This window comes from Microtus oregoni, unplaced genomic scaffold (genome assembly GCF_018167655.1).
Source record: "Microtus oregoni isolate MIOR12 unplaced genomic scaffold, Mior012 000014F_ref0000157, whole genome shotgun sequence".
Taxonomy (NCBI): Eukaryota; Metazoa; Chordata; class Mammalia; order Rodentia; family Cricetidae; genus Microtus; species Microtus oregoni.
In genome coordinates this window covers 16,690,467-16,706,654 of record NW_024543073.1, presented here as the reverse complement: position 1 = coordinate 16,706,654, position 16,188 = coordinate 16,690,467, and the positions used below count along the sequence as shown (strand labels likewise).

Genomic DNA, 16,188 nt, shown 5'->3' with positions numbered 1-16,188 from the left:
GATGATAGAATGTAAAAAAACAAAACATTCAGAAAGATGACAGGACAAACCAAGCAACCTGCATTGTGGGATTTATTCAGTGAAGAGAGACAATAAATAGCACTTATATCAGACAATAACAAAGTGCTAAGTGCTGTGGTTCAATAGGACACTGTTTCATAAGTAAAACAAAACCACAGAAACAAATACAAATGAGTAACTAAAAGATGTTATAAACACCATAAGAGATTACAATAGGTGTGTTTTACCCTAGTCACAGAGACCAGGAAGGGCAGGATAAGTGGGTACACTGTAAAACTCAGAAAAATAATGCAGAGAGGAACAGGCAAATAAAATGCCTAGAGTAGAGGAAACCTATTCAAGACTGTTAGGATGGAAATTAAGAAGGAACCTAGTGTGAGCTAAAACAACTCAGGCTTAAACCCATGAAATGGTTTAAATAAGAAATCAACAAGCAGATCTGTAGTTCAAAAATAAATAAATAAATACAAACAAACAAAAAATCCTCTAGCTATAACACAGGAAATGGTTTAAAGAAAAAGAATCAAGCCGGATGGTGGCAGCACGCCTTTGATCCCAGCACTCTGGAGACAGAGGCAGGCGGATCTGTGTGAGTTCGGGGACAGCCTGGTTGGTCTACAAGAGCTAGTTCCAGGCTCCAAAGCTACAGAGAAACCCTGTCTCGAAAAATCAACAAGGAAAAGAGTCAATGCAGATAAACTAGTTAGAAGCAACTGCTGGCATCCCGGCAAAAATACAAATAAACAGAATCAAGATGATGAAACTGCAGATTCATCTTTTTACTAAAGATGAATCCTTACTCAGTGCCAAATGCTTTAAGAGACATGAGATAGCTAGGTTGTAAAGAATAAATTAACATAATATTTAAGGCCAAAAGTCCCTATATGATCTAAAGATTTTAAACGTGTTCATACAAAAAAACTAAACAAATAAAAAACAAAAACAAAAACAAACAACTAAACAGAACTAGTCACAAAACAGTGCTAAGACGCAGCATAAACAAGCAGATGTGGTGGCATATACCTGCAGTTGAGTACTGGGATGGCTGAAGCAGGAGGGCCAAAGTCATCTTTAGCTACCAAGGGAATTCAAGGCCAACCTGACTTTGCTGGGGGAGAGAAGGGGCGCACAGGGTCTTAACTTCCAAAGGTCTTAAATTCCAGCACTCAGACGGCAAGGACAGGCAAAACAGAGTTCCAGGCCAACCTGATCTACACAGTGAGTTCTGGGCTAGTCAGATATACATAGTGAGACTCTGTCTTGAATGAATGAATGAATGAAGTAAAAGTAGAAGTGGGGCAGAAAGCCCAAGTACAAAAGTAGCTTTGTCACTATCAAATTATATTAATGTCTAATAATTTTAGGTAGATTATATCTTAAAGGTGTAATGAAAATTACATTTTATAAATTAATTTATAGCATTTAAAACCACAAAACTTTTCAGTAAAAATTTTAATGTGCCGGGCGATGGTGGCGCATGCCTTTAATCCCAGCACTTGGGAGGCAGAGGCAGGCGGATCTCTGTGAGTTCGAGACCAGCCTGGTCTACAGAGCTAGCTCCAGGACAGGCTCCAAAGCCACAGAGAAACCCTGTCTCGAAAAACCAAAAGAAAAAAAAATTTTAATGTGTTTAGAGGAATCTTTCCAAAATTTTTTTTAGCATATTTGCTTAAAGAAATGGCAATGTTTCAATCCATGAAATTCTTGTTTTATTATATTATTTTGCTAATACATTCAATGCAAAATGTATAAATATTATAAAGCAGTAATTTGCAAACTAGGGATTCAACAATGCCACTTTAAGCCATTTTATCAATCCTCAATGTAGAAATCATAAAAGTTTGTAAAACATGCCTTTAAAATAGAATTATGTTTTTTAAAAAAGTAAACTTTGATTATTCAAATCCAACTAAAATTTTGACAATTACCTATACTCTAAAGTTTAAATTGGTAAATTATTAAACCACTTATAAAAATACATACCTTTCTCTAACAAAATCTGCTAGTTCTTTAGTTGATATCTGTCCATGTTTCATATTATGGTAGAGAACATCAAAGCCATTATTCTTCTCCCCCTGAAATTCAAGAGATAAACAAAACCAGACATTAAAAATGTGAAAGCACAATAATGCTACATTAATATTATACAACTCTTATGCTCTGGTAAGCCATTTTTTCTTAAGCTAACAAATGTTAAATGATTACATACTATCAAAGCAATATACCTTTGATAACATTTATAATTTACTATACACACATTCTATAAATATGCAAGTGTACAATCAACGAAATTAAATACGAAACTGTAAGAAACACACACCATAGTAAAATACATTACAAAACCCCATTATACATATCAAGAGATTCTGGGTTACTTAACTCAAGAGTTTATGCTTTAAAATAACTAAATCCTAGCTCAGCATAGTGATGCCCACATTTAATCCCTGCACTAGAAAGTAGAGGAAGCAAGATCTCTGCAAGTTCAAGGCCAGACTGGTCTATGTATAAAGTTCTAGGCTAGCCAGCTTCAGTGAGACCTTGCCAAAACAAAACAAAACAAAAATTCTTTAGGTAAAATAAATCCTGACTTTTGAATCAAAACAGCATACTACTAATAATATAAGCTCTGAACATCATGAAATATTGATGTAGAATTGCCATCTGTAGGCTGTGATTTTATTACCATTGGTTAATAAAGAAGCTGCTCTGGCTTAGGGCAGGGCAGAATAAAGTCAGGAAGGAAAACTAAACTGAATATAGGGAGAAAGAAGGCAGAGTCAGGCAGCTGCCAGCAGCCACCAGAGAAGCAAGATGTGAGGTAAGAGGCCGCAGGCCTTGTGGTAAAATATAAAGTAATAGAAATGGATTAATTTAAGATGCAGTTAAAATAAGAAGCCGAGCCTGGTGATGGTGGCGCACGCCTTTAATCCCAGCACTCGGGAGGCAGAGGCAGGCGGATCTCTGTGAGTTCGAGAAAAGCCTGGTCTACAAGAGCTAGTTCCAGGATAGGCTCCAAAAAAGCCACAGAGAAACCCTGTCTCGAAAAACCAAAAAAAAAAAAAAAAAAAGAAGCCTAAGCTAATAGGCTAAAGAGTATATAATTAATATTAAGCCTCAGAGTGGTCACTTCATAAGTAGGACCTGGTGGGTGGAGAGAAACCAGTCCAGAGGGACCAGCGAAATAAAGAATATTTGTAGCTACAAAATATTTTGTAATTCCTATTCAAATTTTTCAATAAACTTGAAAAAAAAATCAGACATTTTTTAAATGACTTATTTTTATGTATTGGTGTTTTGCTTGAATGTATGTCTGTGTGAGGGTATGAGATCCCCTGGAACTGGAGTTACAAACAGATGTTTGTGAGCTGCCTTGTAGGTGCACGGAATTGAACCCAGGTCCTCAAGAAGCAATCAGTGCTCTTATTTGCTGAGTCATAGCTCCAACCCCAAGATTTTTATTTTCATATATAACAATTTAAAGAAAGATAAGAAATAGGCTATTGGCTTTATCTCCATTGGATAGAATGTAAATAGAATTCTGCAAATATTTAAGTCTTGAAAATCTTTATGCTATGTAACCCTGTAAATTCTACATTATTAAATTATCACAAAGGAAATTCCAAAAATGTCTATTTAACATGTAAAATAAAGACCAATAAACTAAGCCTAACAATTCCCACATTTATAGCTTAAGTTTTTAATTTCCTTGAATAAAAATTAAATCAAGAATTAAATATATTTGTTGGATATAAAAGTAATACTATTAGCAAGTATCACAGGATCGGAAATCTGTTTTCAACAGCTCACCAAAAACAGGAAACAGGAACTTCAAATCAAGCTGAAGTAATCTCTAATAAGCTCTTAGCTTGTAAGCATCAAGTACTTTGCCACACATACAACATGAAATGTTATGTAAAACACTATCTTTATATTTTGAATATCCATTTTTATCTATGAAGAAAAATAAAACATCATTGCCGTTTATGAATACAACTTTCCACTGGTTCAACAGGTTTTCATATTTAAGAATGTTATTAACTAACTTTAGATTTTTGTGGGGGTTTTTTAACTTATGCTGTTTTCAAACAATCTTTCCAGTCAAAATGAGACTATTTCAGCTAATCATTGTTAGTAGCCTGCAACAAGCAAAAACATAACAGCATCAAGATCTAGAAGCAACAGACAAAAGCAAAGGATCTAAATCTTCCAAGGGATTCCATCACTTGACATAAAGTACATGTGCTTAACAAAGCTACCTACCAGCTTACAGCTGAGTTAGAAACCTTTAAATAAACAGGAACAAAACTACTGAAATACAAAATCACAAAAACCCAAGTCTGAGGACCTCACGCCCCAAGGTTCTTATTCATACATAAGACAGGTTACCCAGTCCTCAATGTGTACTATAAATATTTAAAAGGTAGCCAGGAGATGTAAGCTCAGAGGAGGGTATAAGACCCTTGGTTCAATTCCAAGTCCCCCACTCCAAATGTGTGTGTCTGTGTGTACAAATTTGAAAGACAAATCAGAGCTGGAAGCAAAGGGCTACTATCAAACAAACACAGATTAAATATTTACTAGACTCACAAGGAAAATAACAAAAACCTCTCATGTTGTAAAGGGAACAAGAACTTGAAGACCATCTAGTAAGCTAAGTCCCTAAACAACACAGCACCTAAACATTAACCAAGGCAATGCTCATGGGTAGAGTTCTTCCCTAATATGTATAAAGTCCTGGAATTTGATCTAGTTGTCACAAAAACAAAAGACTGACCCAGATGTGATGGTGATGGCATGCATTCCTACTAGTGGAGAGGCTGAAGCAGAAGGCGCTCTACGCCAAAGAAAACCTGGGCTCTATAATGAAACTCTGTCTCAAAAATAAGCAAATAAAATAAAAGGCTGCTGAGTTACATTCAAAATCTATGTTCCAAATGAAAAGTCTCTGAAGTGGGCCAGAGTAAGAGTGTTTGCTCTGCATGACCTAACTTTGAATCTCCAACACCCATTCAAAAAGTCAGAACGGCTGCACATGTACATAACCCCAGACCCAGAAAGATAAATATAATATGCATTCACTCTTAAGTGGCTTTTAGAAATAAAGCAAAGAAAAACCAGCCTACAGTTCATAACCCCAGAGAAACTAGACAACAAAGAGAGACATACATGGATCTACACAGAAAGGTGAAAAAGACAAGCTCTCCTGAGTAAATTGGGAGCATGGGGGACATGGGGGAGGCTACAAGGGGAAAGGGGAGGAAGGGAGAAAAACAGAAAAAAAAATGTATAGCTCAATAAAAACAATAAAAAATTATTTAGAAATAAAAATAAAATATCAAATTTTATTTTCGTTTGCCAAAAAAAAAGTAGTGGTGTTAGATATGGTGGCACACGTCCACACTGGGAAGGCAGAGACAGATACATCTCTGCAAGTTCGAGGCCAGCCCAGAGAATTCCAGACCAACCATTTTAATTTCACAAAACTATCAATACAGTATTTATTGGTCATGAACTGTCACTTTGTTAGAAACTAAACAAAATTGTAAATAGTTTAAATGGGTCTCTATGTAAAGGACATACATATATATGCAAGCATGCTTTTCAAAGTTGAGATGTCTAACAAATAACACACAGGTTTTCTTTTCACGCTACCAAAAAGTTACTGCACAGCTGGGCATGGTGGCACATGCCTTTAATCCCAGTACTTAGGAGGTAGAGGCAGAGAGATCCCTGAGCTTGAGGCCAGCTTGGTCTACAGAAGAGTTCCAGCATAACCAGGGCCACAGAGAAGACCTGTCTCAAAAAAAAAAAAAAAAAAAAAAAAGAGGAGGGTTGGAGAGATGATTCAGAGGTTAAGAGCACTGGCTGCTCATCCAGAGGCCCCGAGTTCAATTCCCAGCAACCACATGGCGGCTCACAACCATCTGTAATGAGATCTGGTGTCCTCTTCTGGCCTGCAGGCATACATGCAGACAGAATACTATGTACATAATAAATAAATCTTTAAAAAAAAAAACCTGTCTCAACAAACAAAGTTCCTGTACTGGCCTGGTAAGCAATGACAGTTTAGTAACTACATAGGCATATCACCATCAATTTTGGAGTATCAACCAATTTTCAGAGCAATCAGTTTTTGTTCTCCAAAATAAATCCATATCCAAGTGGCTAAATTTAAAAACAAGTATTCACTCATCATTGGTAAGCTCATTTTCAGCAGGCTTATATAATCTGACTCAATCTTATGAGTTAAGTAAATGCTTATGTCCACAAGGAATATTTGCATGTACATTTATAGCAGCAGTATTCAAAACAGCCAAAAGGTAGAAGCAATCCAAATATCTATCTAAGAAACACACTAAAAAAATCAATATATTCATATGATAGATGATGACTGGACCATAAAAAGGAAAGAAATAGTGACATACTCTACAGCACTGGTGAACTTTGAAAATATTATGGTAAGAGCTAAGCCGGGTGACACATGCCTTTAATTCCAGTACCCCAGAGGCAGAGGCAGGTGGATATCCAGGCCAGTCTGGTCTATAATAGCAAGTTCCAAGCCAATCAGGACTATATAGAGACCCTGTCTCAAATAAATAAATAAATAGAAATAGAAAAAGGAAAATATTACAGTAAGTGAAAGCTGCTGATCACAAAAGACCACACATGTACTATCAGGACTTCATTTATAGCAAAGCCTAGAGTAGGAGAGGCTACATAGAGACAAATAGGTGCTGGGGGCGCAGAGGGGGGCAATGTGGTGAACAACAAATGTATGAAGGTTTCCTTTTGAGATGATGCAAATGTTCTGAAATTATACGAGAGGATGGCCGCTGCTCTAGTTTGCTTTCTGTTGCTGATGATAAATACCATGACAAAAAGCGACTTAGAATGGTTTATTTCAGGTCACAGTCCCTCACTGAGGAAAGTCAGGGTAGGAACAGAAGCAGAACCATAAAGGAACACCGCTTACTAGCCAGCTCTCTGCTTATGATCAACTCTCCAGTATTAGCTATCTATTATTTATTTATTTATTTAGTGCTTGGTTGGTTGGGGGGTTTTTTGTTTGTTTGTTTTTCAAGACAGGGTTTCTCTGTGTAACAGCCCTGGCTGTCCTAGAACTCTCTTTGTAGACCATGCTGACCTGAAACACTTAAAGAGATTCCCCTGCCTCCACAGTACTGGGATTAAATGTGTGCATCACCACCAGGCACGTCAGCTAGCTCTTATACAGCCCAGAAGCACCTAGCTAAAGATGGTGCCCTCCACAATGGGCTGGACCCTCTCACATCAATCACCAATCAATACAATCTGATTTGGGTAATTCCTCAACAGAGACTCCCTCTTCCCTCGGAAGACTACAGACAATAAAAACTAGTCAGAACAACTATGCATCTATATTACCAAAACCTCCCGAATTGCACTTTTTTTTTCTTTTTTCTTTCTTTTTTTCTTTTTTTTTTTTGGATTTTCGAGACAGGGTTTCTCCGTAGCTTTTTGGTTCCTGTCCTGGGACTAGCTCTTGTAGACCAGGCTGGCCTCGAACTCACAGACATCCGCCTGCCTCTGCCTCCCGAGTGCTAGGATTAAATGCGTGCGCCACCACCGCCCGGCTCGAACTGCACTTTATTTACTCACATTTTTATTATCTATTTGGGAGGGTTGTATGAAACTGGTCATTCAATTGCAGGCCTTCTGACTCAAGAGTTCTTCAAGAACTGTCACTTTACGTAACAATAAATAGCACCTTAGGGAGGAGTAGATGTAGTTCAGCTGGTAAAGTGCTTGTCTAGCACGCACCAGCCTTAGGTTCAATCCCCAACATCACATAAACTGGGCATTATGTCAAATGCCTATTAATCCTAGCACTGAGAGGTGGCAGCAGGGAAATCAGAAGTTCTAGGTCATCCTGAGTTTGAGGCCAGCCTGGGCAACAGGAGACCTTATCTCAAAAAGTAGACATACAGGCAAAAAATTGTTTTTAAAGAACGAAGTAAATCTTTTAAATGTATTTTCTCTCCAAAGTCCTCAAGGTAGTACTCTTCTCATTCACTCACTGTTCACTGTTCATGTCCTGGGAGAAACCACATTTATTAAAGCCCAATCTAAGGGCTGGGAGAGCAATGCCTTTAAAACCAGTTCTGGGAGGCAGAGGCAGGGGGATCTGTATGAGTTCCAGGACAGCAAAAGAGCTACAAAGCAAAGACCCTGTCTCAAAACACACACACACGCACGCACGCACGCACGCACGCAAAATTTAAAAAAAAAAAAAAACACCAAGGCAGGTATTTAAACCAAGTTGGGGGTGTGGCTCACTGGCAGAGTGCCTGCCTAGCATTTGATAAACCCTAAAAAGATATTCTTAGAATCATACGAGCCCTTAAAAGGAAAACACATTTCCCAAGACTGCAGGAAATAATTTGACATGTATTATTCGGTCTTCAGTTTAGTGAAAATAAGACTTGATTATGCATAGTTTTGGATTGACATTATCAATTAAGCTGAAATGGAGCTAAAAGATATACTATAAAGTCAAGTCACTGAAAATGTTCAGGCATCTTTTAGTCTAATATGGCGTTAACAAGCAAAGTAACTTTGAAATTTCTAATTAAAAAGTTTAGACTGAGCACAGTGGCACAGGCCTTTAATCTCACACTCCAAAAGCAAAGTCAGATGGATCTGTGAGTTCCAGATCAACTAGGGTTACACAGTGAGACCATAGACTAGAAATTAAGTCACAGATAGGCAGTGGTGGCACAGGCCTTTAAGCCCAGCACTCAGGAGGCAGAGACAGCAGAGACAGCCTGATCTACAGAGTGAGTTCCAAGACAGGCTCTAAAGCTACACAGAGAAACACTGTCTTGAAAAACCTAAAAAAGAAATTAACTAACATATTAAAATTATATCCTTCCATGTTAGTGTTCTAAAATTCCTCCTCTGAATTAGAAATAAGCAGACTAAATCACCATCAACTTTTCACTTCCAATTTCCCCTGAGATTAAATAAAAATACAAAATAAAATGCCCTTTTCAAAATTCTAAGTACCTCACAACAAAATTCAATGCAGCCTAAAATAACTTTAAAATGTCATGGTATCACACACCTTTAATCCCATCATTCAAAGGTTGAGGCAAAAGGATCATAAGTTTGTGTACAGCCTGGGCTACAATACAGCCTGGGCTACAGAGAGTCAGGTTTGTTTTCTTCTGTTTGTTTTGTCTTATTTTAAGGTGAGCTTGGGCAAAAAAGTGAAATCCTGTCTCAAAAACAAACTAAATATGGGTCTCAAAAGATGGCTCAGCAGTTAAGAGCACTGGCTGTTCTTACAGAGGACCTGGGTTCGAATTCCAATACCCATATGGTGGTTACCTGACACATTCTGACCTCTATGGGCACTGCATACACATGGTGAACAGACAACACAAAGTCTTTTTAAAACATACTATAATTTTGGAATGCCAATAATCAAGCCTAATTGAACTAAGTTAATTGAACCTGTAGCTGGATATTCTGTTTATTGCATGAAAGTAACTAACTAGTTAACAGTCATACACCAAAACATTTCACTTTGTATATACATATGCTTGCATATATACAGTTTCTTTGGAATGCTAAAAATAAGGGACAATGTTTAGAAAGATCATAACAGCTAGAGAAAGGAGATTTTATATTTTAGTCTTTTGTACCTTTTGAGTATCAACAGACATAAAACAATTTGAAAGTCTGTTAGTACATAGTAAATATTTCTGTTACGGAATATTAGCTTAAGATTTGTTACAGTCATTTATGCTGTGGAATATCTGTTTAATGATGCAAAGATATGTGAATTCTTTCATGTTGCATTTGTTTAACTTTATAAAGCTGTGTCACTTTGCCTGCCTGAAACATCTGATTGGTCTAATAAAGAGCTGAACAGCCAATAGCAGGAGAGGGAAACAGATGGGGCTGGTGGGCAGAGAAAATAAACAGAAGAAATCTCAATGAGAGAGCAAGGAGGGAGTAAAGAAGGAGAGGAGGATGCCAGGGGCAGCCACCCAGTTACACATCCAGCCACAGGGCAAGAAGTAAAGAAAGATATATAAAATAGAGAAAGGTAAAAAGGCCTGAGGCAAACATAGTTAAAAAGAATCAGGATAATTTAAGTTTAAAAGCTGGCTAGAAACAAGCCAAGCTAATACCACACACCCATAAGTAAGAATAAATCTCCATATATTTATTTGGAAGCTGGGTGGTAGGCCCCCAGAGTTTTTAAAAAAGAAAAAAACCTACATATTTCTATATTCACATCCACATATGTATACAAATATTTAATTCTAGTATATCATCTGATGGGATCATATTCTAAGCAAGAATACCAAATTACAATATTTATAACTTTGAAGTAATGAAAAGACAAGCCTCTAGTTTGGGTTTCCACAGTCATATCAAATACTTTTCTAAAGATACATATTTTTTAAATTTTAATCTGAATTTTTTTTTTTTTTTTTTTTTTTGGTTTTTCGAGACAGGGTTTCTCTGTGGTTTTGGAGCCTGTCCTGGAACTAGCTCTTGTAGACCAGCTGGTCTACAAGAGACCCAGAGATCCGCCTGCCTCTGCCTCCCAAGTGCTGGGATTAAAGGCGTGCGCCACCACCGCCCGGCTTAATCTGAATTTTAAAAAAACCCAAAATGTATTAATCACTCATCTAAGATATTAGATTTAAATTTGACAAAAAGATAATAATGGTTTACACTCCAAAGTCCTATTGATAGACTAATACAGATTTTCTAAAAGCATTTTAATCCTCCCATATTTATCCATATTAACTATAGATGGGATTGGATAACCAAGTGCTCCAACATAAACTAAAGTGTAATGGTGCCCATGAAGCAGTAAATGAGATGAGACTTTCCAGGTTAAACATAAGATTAAAAGGAACAGCTTCGGGATCAAAACACCTACCATCACTTAACTGTTCATTGTTCTACTGACTGAGATACCCTCTGCAGAAAGTTTCCTAACTCAAAGCACCATTTACTGTAAAGTGACATACACTAAGGAATACATGGCATGTTATACAGATTATGTTTACTGTGTAAAATGACATTTTTAAAGTACTAAACACAAGTCTGTCATGCTTATTTCCCCTGTAAGTAATTATTATCTGTGGAGTTATTTCTTTAATGTTTTTACTGATGAATAATCTAGGTTTATACAAAAACAGCCATTTTAATTATTACAGTGCAGTGTTTTTACAGATAATCTCAGTATCATAAACTAGTACTTAACTCTTCCTCTGAGCAATATGCAGCCTAAGAGACAATAAATACTGAACAGTACCCTTTTAAAGTTATGTAACCTGTCAGAAAGCTAACATTTGTTTTTACATATTAAGAGTAATGGTGTGGATTATTTTTAACAGGAAAATTATTTTCATCTTGATCATCAATAGCATTACGCTTTATGGCAACAGACTTATCAGCAACAAAACATCTGTTATGTGGGAAGTCTTGAGCATGTTTTTTCTTTAAAGTAGAGTATTAAGGAATTTTTAATTAAGCAGTTTCAGTTAGGAAAAATTATAAAGAAAAGGAGAGGAAGATGTGCTGCTTTCAAAAGAACCTGAAAGGTGTCTCAATGACTCAAGCTTTCCTCTAGCAGAACGCCACAATAAGAAGGTCTGTCTTTACAGAGGTAGGGAGAAACCATTCATAGACTGTTTGCTTAGAAACTTAAACTTCAGTTTTCCATTACCTCACTGACTCGTGTGTGTGTGTGTGTGTGTGTGTGTGTGTTTACCACATACAATGTTTTGAACTTTAACAAGTTTTATTTTCTTACCACTCTGAACACTGGAGGGAATAAATATTAAATTCTCTACTTTAAGGAATTACTTCACAAATAGCCCTGAACTATGTAAAATTGCAAGATGTTTAACACAGAACACTGAAACCCTTATAAGCTGGCTGCTTAGTTAATTCCTAGGCTCTCCTAGGTCCTTTTGCCTCCTCTGGGAGCCTTTCATGCTCTTAGAACTTTCAGCCCCAATTCCATACCGGGAAATAAATTCAATCTATTTTTAATCTATTTTACTATCTGTTCCTTAATAGTGGAAATGAAGGCAAAGACTGAAACATAGATTTCAGACATTCAAAATATTATTGCTCCTCTAGTGAGTTTCCACTTAAGTCTAAAGTGTATGCAGTAAATTCATATGGAAATGGAAAAGACCCCAGAATGATCAAAATTTAAAAAAAAAAAACTTGTATGATTCACTTAATTCCTGCTTCCTGACTCATTATACAAAGCTGTATGAAACAGTATAGTAGCAGCTGGTATAAAGTAGACAATAGAATAAAACTGAGAATCCAAGAATAAACTCATACACTCATGGTCAAGTGATACCAGAAAAAGGTGTCACTAAAGCACAAGGAGGGAAGAAGACTCTTTTAAAAAAATGCTAGAACAAAATAAACATATACTTGCAAAGAAAGAAGCTACACCCTTTCTTTGAACATCCAGGATTAAGTTCAAATAGCTCACAGAAAGAACTAAAGAGCTTAAGCCATGATCTTATAGGAGTAAATTAGATTACACACTCTTAGGAGTGGCATAGAAGTGGGGAAATGGACACAAAGATTTCATCAAAGTGAGAAACTGGACTACAAAAGATGCTGTTGATAAGATAAAAAGACAGTCTTTAGAATGGAAAAGCTATTTCCACACCATGTATCCCTGAGTCTTCTTGTGCACTATTGCAACAGCCTTAAGTGGCCAGGGAGCTCAATGGCAGGATGGCCTACAAGCAGACCTACTACTTGGGCAAGTACTTTGACAAGCTACCATGCTACTCAGAGAATTCTCCAAGAAAGTATCAAAAACTCATCTGAGGTCTGAAGAGGAGTGGAGGAGCCTGGGTGTCCAGAGTCTAGAACGGGTTCATTACATGACTCACGAACCACATAGTCTTCTCTTTAGACAACTTCTCCAAAAAACAAACAAAAATGAAGTACCGGGGGATCACCTAATCTTTTTCAAATTTAATGTATATGAGCACATAAGGCAGTATTTAATGAATACTTGAAAAATGTACTTATTTATATATACCTGTACATGAGCTGTATTCTTCACAGCCAAGAGTTCCGTTAAAGGCAACTGCAAGTAGGTTATTTTAAGTTGTTAAACATAAATTTTCTTGTCTTTTTTTCTTGATGTCTGTTTTACTTTACCTGTTGCTTTTATTAAATAAAGCATCCTTAAGAAGGAAAGGGAGAGAGGGAGGGAGGAAGGAAGAAGAAAGGGAGGAAGGAAGGAGAAATGGGCCAGAAATGGTAGTGAATGCCTTTAATCTCAGCGCCTGGGAAGCAGAGGCAGGCAATCTGAACCAAGACCAACCTGCTCTATATAGTGAGTTCTAGGACATCCAGAGCTATGTGTGTCTCAAAAAACAAAACAAAAAAGAAATGTGCACCCAGGACTGATAGAAATGACACACACCTATATTTCCAGTGTTTGGTAGGCAGAGACAGGAGGATCAGAAAACCAGGAAACTGTCTTTAAAAAGTGAGCCCAAGAGGGGGTGGGGGTAATCCAGAATATAAAAAAGAATTCAATAACAGCAAAAAGTCAATAAAGATAATTCAATTTTAAAACTGGCAATAGGTCTACAGTTACCCAAAAGAAAGTACTTTAAATGGGCAATAGGAACAAGAAAAAAGTTCAACATCATTAGCCACAGAAAAACGCAAATCAAAACCACAAAATGCTACTCCATGTCCACCATCATAATACTATACCACAAGAGATACCAAGTGTTGGTGAGCATATCCAGAGACGCTGTAGAGCATTTACACAATGCTGTTACCTCTCTGAGGAACAGGCTAGCAGTTGACCTAACTAGTAATACAGTTAGTTCCTGCTTCTTGGCCCTTTGGCTAATCAAATGCAAATATAGTTAACCGTGTGGCCCTATAAATTCCATTCCCAAAAGAAAACACATGCTCTGACTATCGTGTATAAAAGTGTCCATAGCAGTATTACTCATGATAAACAAAGGATAGTTAGGATGGGCACCAAACACGCGTCACCAATGAATGGGTAGGTAAAATGTGAACTGGAATATTATTTGACCATAAAAAGGAATTAAGTATTAACACTGCTATCTCGTGAATTACCTTGGAAAATATTATGGTAAGTGAAATAGCCTGTCATAAGAGTTCCATTTATATGCTGGGTCCGGAAAAGCCAGATCTGTAGAAGCAGAGAGATCAGTTGCCCAGGGGCTGAGGCAAGGGGCAAACTGGGAGTGACTGCAGACCCGCACAGGATTCTTCCGGAGGTTATGAAATTGTTCTAAAACCGACTGTGGTGATGTCTGCACAAAACAATGAGGAACTCTTCACAGTATGCGCTGTACATGCATGCACTGTATACATGGAAAGGGAACCTCGGTTAAAAAACCGCTTTTAAAAACACCACGGCGGGCGTCCAGATGTTTGTGGGAAACGAGTAACCTTCGAAACAAGTCACTATGAAGTGATTGTATTTGGAGCAAGCCCGTGCTTGAGACAGAATTAAGGCTCTGAGGCAGCAGTGGCTGGCGTGACTGGAAGCTGACGCCTTTCGACACTTCTACATCTTACCAAAATGAAACCGCGGGATTTGCAAGTGTCGGGCCATTAAAAGCCAAGTTCGGCCAAGCTACCTGAGGAAACGCGTTACTTTTCCGGTACGGGGGGTGGGGGGTGGGGGGGGTCAAGAGTCCTTGCCGTTACCGGCACACAGCGACTGCACGCAAGCACACCGCGGGGCAGGCGAGAGGGGTGTGGGGAGAATGAGGAAAGTCCGAGCGAGGCGACTTGCACGGGCTTTGTGAGCAGGCCTGGAGGCAAAGTCCTGGGCGCAGCCCCCACGAGCCCAGTCGCGCGCCCGGGAGGAAGTGTCCAGCCCGCCCGGCCGCGCACCGACTCTGCGCGGGGTCCCGGGCCTGCGCCGCGGGAAGCAGACCCCCGCAGGGCGCCCGGCTCCCCGCGCCCGACGCCGCGCACGCCCCGTCGGCGCTTTGTCCCCCCCCGCCCGGCGCCACGGGCCCTTGGAGTCCTCGCCGCGGCTCCCGGGCCGCGCTGCCAGCCCCGGCGCCCCGCGCAGCTGCCAGCCCGTTGGAATCGCTGGCCGGAGAGCCTCGGCCCTCAGCGGGAAGCTCGGCCGGGCAACCCCGGGTCCCGCCGACTCTCGCTCGGACGCCTCGAGAGCCGCCGCCCGCCGCGCACGCAGGCCGCGGGAAGAAGCCGAAGCCCGCGGCGTTCCCGACAGCCTCCGCTCACCCAGAAATTCTCCACGAAATGCGCCATGACCATCGTGCCGCCGCCACCGCCGCCGCCGCGCCGGGTTCCGCGTCCGCACCCGCCCGCCGCTGTGTAAACACGGACCGGCCTCCACCGCGCCCCCGCCTCTCTCGCCGCCGCCGCCGCCTTCTTCCCAGAGACCGCCCGCACCCCTCCAAGGCGCATGCGCCACCTAGCGGCCGCCGCGGGCCGGACTCCTGGGCGCCGCGGTCCGAGTGCGCGTGCGCGCGGCCTGGCGGGGTCCGAGCGATCGCAGGGAATCGGGCGGAGCGGAGTCGCCCAGGCTGGCTGGAGCAGGGAGATGAGCAGGCCCGGGGGGCGGAGCGAATAGGGCCCCGCCCACTCTCTTCTCCTCGTGAGTCCAGCGTCCGGCCGGGCCTTCGAGGATCTCCAACAGACCCAGGGCTTGGCAGGCTGGGAGTAAGGAAACTTGGCCGCTGGCCACCCCGAGGAGACTGGGAAACCTTTGGTCAACAGGGAGCCTTTCCTTGACTGGGAAGTAAGATCCAAAACAAAACTGTCCAAGGCCGGAAAGGGAGGAAACGCCCAGTGTCGCCAGCAAGACTCAGGCTCTGCTGCGGGTCACAAGGGAGCCAGCCAGCCCCGACCTCCTGCAGAGAGCGGGCGTGACCCGAAAGGCGACCCTTCCAGGCCTGCTCTCAAGCTCACAAAACCCACGGTAATCTTACCAACTTGTACACTCAGGGAAAAGACACAAGTTTTAACATGCCTCTGCCTAATGGAGAAACTAAATCCCTTTCCATGCCTTACTTTCCAAAAGCTTAAAAAAGCATAGAGATCTCAAGTTCATTAAGCCAGGTCAAAAATCTACAAGTTTGAAGC

The 16,188-nt window shown here is 40.2% G+C and overlaps 1 protein-coding gene across 2 annotated transcripts in view; it reads right to left on the bottom strand.

The window, feature by feature from the left end:
- Fcho2 (FCH and mu domain containing endocytic adaptor 2) overlaps positions 1-15,650 on the bottom strand; it is a 103,477-nt gene extending 87,827 nt beyond the window's left edge. Inside the window, exons 1-3 of one of the 2 annotated variants that reach the window (XM_041663251.1) lie at positions 15,325-15,369; positions 14,176-14,251; positions 2,005-2,096 (exon numbers count right to left, since the gene is read on the bottom strand). In XM_041663251.1, coding sequence (XP_041519185.1) covers positions 2,005-2,057 — 53 coding nt within the window. In that variant the 5' untranslated portion in view covers positions 2,058-2,096; positions 14,176-14,251; positions 15,325-15,369. Of the gene's footprint in view, positions 1-2,004; positions 2,097-14,175; positions 14,252-15,324 lie in introns of both variants that reach the window. The other variant, XM_041663250.1, reaches the window with a different exon arrangement.
- Positions 15,651-16,188: the final 538 nt, after the last annotated feature.